Source organism: Capricornis sumatraensis, chromosome 8 (assembly GCF_032405125.1).
Source record: "Capricornis sumatraensis isolate serow.1 chromosome 8, serow.2, whole genome shotgun sequence".
NCBI classification, from domain to species: domain Eukaryota; kingdom Metazoa; phylum Chordata; class Mammalia; order Artiodactyla; family Bovidae; genus Capricornis; species Capricornis sumatraensis.
In genome coordinates, this window is record NC_091076.1 from 79732042 (window position 1) to 79738108 (window position 6067).

Here is a 6067-nt window from a genome sequence, read left to right on the forward strand (position 1 = left end):
TGAAAAGCCAGAATTTTATGAGAAGCCAGTTTTAAACAACTGCTTCTTGTATCCTATTCCCAGTACTAAACTAGGAAATAAACTGGTAGCTCTTTAAGACATAGCAATATAGAAATCTCTTTATTCTTTAGAGTGTAATAATAAATTACTCTTACCTCTTGTGTTATCAGATGCAGAAGGTAGCAGGCTCAAAGCAGAAACTACTGTTGAAAGAGAAACAAGAGAATGCAGATTCTTTCATTTTTTTCCATTTAATCACAAAATATTAGTAACTATATTGTGTACGATGTCATCTTAGGACTGTCAGAGAGAGAAATTAAAATTTGGGAAATAGTAGCCATCTCCCTTAAGTGAATGATCATTTTCATCAGGAGTGTAAGACTAGCCAAGAGTTCTTCCATGTATACATACCTTAAAGGCTTTTGAGGAAGGACAGGACAGAGGCATCCCAACTCCACTTTTATAGAGACCGTTTTGCAAACACAGCAGCCACCTCAGCTGTCCCATCTGGGAACCTACTTGGCAAAACCTTTTTTGGCAATCTCTTTGCACAATATTCACTGACTGTGGCTGTGAATGGATATAATTAGAAATATTTCTTGACACCTATAAATAATTTGACAGAGGATGATCTAGGGTTCTTTATAGGCACTTGATAGGGATGGGGATTCAGTGCTTCTAAGGCTATTTCTCCAGCTTTGCTGTTGCGTCATCACAGCATTCAAAGCCAGGTTCCCACTATTCTATAAAACTGGTCCAACAGAATGATCTTGACATGACGAGTTTAGAAATAATGGATTTGTTAGCCCTTAGAGCCATTAAGGAGCTGGGATGAATTTTAGATCTGACAGTATGATTGGAGGCAGTGAGTAATGGATATTGAAGCAGAAAATTTCTAGCCCAGGTCCGGATCTTGGAAACACTAGTGATGGATTCTTTTCAAGTCTGAGCGCCTAAACATGGAGAAAGTTTAGGCAGATTCTCATAGGCAGTAGTGACAGACCAGTGGGGGAGTCATATAGAATTTAGAGTGGATGTAAACACTTCTGTTCCTTTTCTGGAGGACATGGCTGTCTTCAGTTCACATGTTTTCATTGAGGAAACAACAAGATGCCATGTGACTTCCATGTATGTTTCCACTGAATAATGGAAGGAGACATAAATACACGTTCCTAGTAAACAGACAAATCCTCGTGACTCCCCGTTGCTGTCAGACTCTCCCGTTCAGCCGTAGGGCTGAGTGGCCCTGGGGTGAGCTCGCCCTGGGACCAGACTCGCTCTATTACCAGCCTTCAGGAAGCTGCGTGGATTCCTGGTCTCCTAGCAACGAGGGCCTGGCCTCGGACTGAGGCGGCTGCGTAGCTGTCCAAGCAGTTGGGGCACTATCCAGAATCCCCAAGCCGGACCCAAACGGGAGCCGAAACCTCGAGCTTGGAAGAATAAGCAGGAAATGGCGGACGAGGCGTTGTTTTTGCTTCTGCATAATGAGATGGTGTCTGGAGTGTACAAGTCCGCGGAGCAGGGGGAGGTGGAAAATGGACGCTGTTTAACTAAACTGGAAAACATGGGGTTTCGAGTGGGACAAGGATTGATAGAAAGGTTTACAAAAGATACTACAAGGTTCAAGGATGAGTTAGATATCATGAAGTTCATTTGTAAAGATTCCTGGACTACAGTATTCAAGAAACAAATCGACAATCTAAGGACAAATCATCAGGGCATCTATGTACTTCAGGACAACAAATTTCGCCTGCTTACTCAAATGTCTGCAGGAAAACAATATTTAGAACATGCATCAAAGTATTTAGCATTTACATGTGGCTTAATCAGAGGTGGCTTATCAAACTTGGGGATAAAAAGTATTGTAACAGCTGAAGTATCTTCAATGCCTGCCTGTAAATTTCAAGTGATGATACAGAAGCTATAGAACCTACTGAAATGCAAGGCTTTACTAGTGTAAAGAGATAAATTATTCCTGTATAAAGTATTTCAGATGGCAATGATTTAATTACATTGTTGGACATTTGTACTGATATAAGCTATTTGCTAACTTGTATAATGAAAGATGCACTCTTAAGCAGGAGGAAGGTTGTATTTTATCAATTTAAGACAGACCTTAAAGCAGGTAGAGACATTCTACTATAACATATACTTTACTGAAACTATTCAGAAGGAAAACCTAATTTCAAATAACTAAACACCAATGCAGGACCCTTATTTAAATATCTTTATTTGCTTAGAGTGATACATATTTAACCAGAAATGGAGAAGCAAAACTCAGGGTTTGGTAAATTAGTGTAATGAAAAGTATGCACCAATCAGAATCATTTGTGTAAAAATGAACAAATTTTGGTTTATGAATTTTAGTTATTAAAAAAGCAAATAGTACACTAAAAAAAAAATCCTCATGACTATGTGTTGCTCAAATGAGGTGGGTAATACACATTTTTATTGAAGGTGGGAGGAAAGCTATGGTATCCATAAGACTCTCTCTCTCTGAATTGAGAACATGAGTGGGCTGTCACATATGCCCATAGTACAGGTAAATTGGGTTTTGGTGGGTTTGCCATAGGCAGCTGCTGCTGAACATGACAGGAAACCTATCTACTCTGTGCGACTGAGATCTGATGTGATATTTTTGTCTATCATCTGCTAGCTTAAATGACCGATCAGTGTGATTACTGTTTTCAAATGTCCTATTAAGTTAGAATTTCTTTTTCATACATTTGCAGATTGAATCTTTTCCATGTTTTATTTCTTTGATACACTACTGTGGAAGAGTTGGTCAGTCTGTTCCCTGCCTCCTCTCCCGCAGTCTCCATGGAAATGATTCACTGAAGTCTAGTGACTTACCCGAAATGTTAGTCTTGAAGCCAGAAAGAAGAGACATCTTTTGATTTTTTTCTCAAATTTAAGATTTTCACAACTTATTTATTTTTACTTCTGGACCTTAATATCTAAATGGTAGACATAAATGTTATCAAACACATGCATTAGTTTTGGAACTGAAAGATGAAAGAAGAAACTATGGATGGGACCAAGACATATAGGCTGAGTTATACAGGTAGAGCTACTGGGGATTCTCTACCTAAAAGTCACAGCTTTGCCCAGTTGTAGATAGACTGATCATGCAGTTCTTAAAAAGTCTAAAGCAAGGAGTAGGTGGAAGGTGAGGAAGTAGAGTCAGTTTGTCTATATAACACTTTTGAGAATCTGTGTAAAGAAAAGCAGAGAAATGACTCAATAGCTGGAGAAAAAAATAGGGTCAAGGGAGAGTTTAAGAAAGGATATAGTAGAGTGGGAGAGACTGGAAATAAAACTGAAGGAAAAGGATAGTCCATTGTAGGAATATTCTAAGTGGGGGGAAGGGATGAGACTCAGAGCCAGGCAGAGGAGAGGGCCCTGAATTGGTGGAGAGCCCTCCACATCAGAAGCTGGTTTTACAGTAAAACTGGGTGGCCTTTTTCATCTGATGACATTCAGTTTCTTTTTTTCTTTTAATCAGGATGTGAGATCATATTGTCAGGCAAAGAGGGAAATGGAAATTTGAGGAGAATGGGAAGATTTGAAGTAGAGAGAAATAAGAGTGAGCAAGCTGACTAAGTACCTCCCGCACTGAAGGCTTACTGGGGTTAGTGATTGGGAGTTTCTCTGAAGTGTGGCGTAATGAGTTGTTGGATTCATTAGTGTTTTTGCTCTCAAGTGTGACAGGGGATAGGAGATGGCAAGGATGTTTAGGACTCTGTCAGTAGAATAGACAAAAAGCCAAATTATGAATTTTTGCTTTGTTGGGGGAGAAATAAAGATGAAATAGGGGCTGATGGATATGGAAGAAACAAAAGGTCAAAATATTGGAGATGTCAATGGAATTGAAGAATTGTTATGTTGAGAATAGTCCAACAAGCAAGCTAGAAAATCAGGAGAGAGTTGCTTGATTTGGTGACTTAGAAGGTTAGGCATTTTCTAGAGTGAGGCTGTGGAAGAGATGGAATGGAGGCAGGAGTCAGTGTATTGGGTGAACCATCCATGTGGGCATGAAGTCTACCAGGAATGTAGTGCGAATTGCATGGAGAGAGGAGAGGTGCCAAAATCTTCAATGAATGAGAAGTCATTGCTGCTAAGTCACTTCAGTCGTGTCCAACTCTGTGTGACCCCATAGACAGCAGCCCACCAGGCTCCCCTGTCCCTGGGATTCTCCAGGCAAAAACACTGGAGTGGGTTGGCATTCCTTCTCCAATGCATGAAAGTGAAAAGTGAAAGTAAATTCGCTCAGTCGAGTCCGACTCTTAGCGACCCCATGGACTGCAGCCTACCAGGCTCCTCCATCCATGGGAGTTTCCAGGCAAGAGTACTGGAGTGGGGTGCCATTGCCTTCTCCAATGAGAAGTCATTAGGTGTCATCAATAGCTATGTTGAATAGCAGGATAACGTGATTCTCAAGGAAGAGCTTTCTGTAAGAGGATAAACAGCAGTGGGGGTCAAGGGGGTTATCAGCTCTAGCTTAGGACTAAGGCATTCTTAAGGCATTAGGGAATAATGGTCAGCTCTTATAAGAGCTTCCAGAGAAGTACTGTTCTTGGTGAGTGGCAGATTTTAGTTCAAGCCAAGAGGTGCAGCATGTTCCAAGAGGCATGAGGAATCTCATGTTTTCCAGGAGAGTCAATATTCAGTGAGGTCTCACTAAGACTGGCTGCCATTGTCAGAGCCTGCCTCTCTTTCCTGTTTCTCTGCTTAACATTTGTCCATTTTCCTATTCACTTTTCTCACTAAGTCAGTAGCCAAATGAAATGGCAATGTAAGATTGGAATATTAGGTTGTAACCACTGGCAGAGAATTGAATAATATATTAAGGACTGTTAAAAACTGCTTTATAAAGTATTTTAAAGTGCAACTCGAGGTGTAGCATTAAACAGTTATCTCTAATGATTGGTAGAAAGCAGATGGAGGTGTGTAATACCCCAGAGGGAATCATCCCGAGGAGCTGAGATCCAGAGGGTGCAGTTGAATAACTTAACCTACTGGATAATGTAGTTACAAACATTTAATTTTGTATTGTTCCTTTTAAATAGGTGTGTAATGTTCTTGTAAGACCTTTGTTGTATATATTCCTAATAGACAAGATAATGCTGTTTAATCTGCTCCCTGCCTGTGAAAAATAAGGGGGAAGGCCCATGCTGGCCTCAGCACATGTAAATCTGTAGCAGTAATACCAATTACAGTAATGATAGCAATTGCCGTACGCTGTAGAGAGGCACAGTGTGGGAACCAAAAGATCAAATAATGACAGTAGGGAACCAACTTTTGGGAAATATAAATTTACCTTCTGTTGGTAGTAGAAGTACTAGGGAAAGCCTTATAAAAAGTACAGAAATTTCCAAAGAGACAGAACTACTGAAATATATTCATTCTTAACAAGTGAGAAGACTCAATAAAACAACAGAACATCTGTAGGTAGCGAAAAAACTACAGTTCCAGAAAATCTATAAAACAGATTTCCCTCTCAAGGGGGTCCTAGTCCCAACTTAGTGGATATAAAGTTTGCATTTTAAATACTTTTGCATGTCTATTCCAATTTTTTTCAACTTTTTTCTTTTATGTAGGTAATTGCTGTTTTATTTGTTCACAGTCTTAGGATCAAGGATTTCCTACCGTTTTATGAAGAAGGTCAGTAAATTCACTAAGAGAAATCCTTTTTTCCTGATAACTAGCTGATGCTTTGCCGGCTGCGATTTACACTCGGCTCTGCATACTCTTGTTTTGAATGTCTAAGATCTGCCTCTAGGCTTCACCTGCTCTTCCCACAGGGCCATGTGGTGTTTAGGGCTCTTCCTAACAGGGACTGGCTTGGCTGCTCGTTCCATGTTTTATTTTTGGTGACTAAATACTTCTCCATAAGTTATAAGTAATATGTTTGTTCCTTGTGACATCAAAAGATAAATTGACACAGTGTAAAAAAGAGACTCACAAGTTCTTTGCAGATAAATTTTTTATCTGCAAAAATCGTACGTACAAAATAGAGTGACAAAGATTTTCACATTTTGTGCATTTCTTTGGTCACTTTTTAGCA

General features: G+C 39.8%; 1 protein-coding gene across 2 annotated transcripts; it reads left to right on the top strand.

Annotated features, from left to right (window-relative positions):
* Nucleotides 1-1450: 1450 nt before the first annotated feature.
* LOC138084492 (trafficking protein particle complex subunit 6B-like) lies at nucleotides 1451-2100 on the top strand. 2 transcript variants are annotated; one of them, XM_068978805.1, is made up of 2 exons: nucleotides 1451-1726; nucleotides 1802-2100. In XM_068978805.1, exons 1-2 carry the CDS (start codon nucleotides 1451-1453, stop codon nucleotides 1925-1927), a joined length of 402 nt encoding a protein of 133 aa, XP_068834906.1. In that variant the 3' UTR covers nucleotides 1928-2100. The 2 variants fall into 2 exon arrangements, with proteins under 2 accessions (XP_068834906.1, XP_068834905.1); XM_068978804.1 differs by having other exon boundaries at nucleotides 1451-2100.
* The last annotated feature ends 3967 nt before the right edge of the window (nucleotides 2101-6067 follow it).

Coding starts and splice junctions, on each gene's coding strand:
- LOC138084492 (XM_068978804.1), top strand. CDS start 1,451: ATGGCGGACGAGGCGTTGTTTTTGCTTCTGCATAATGAGATGGTGTCT.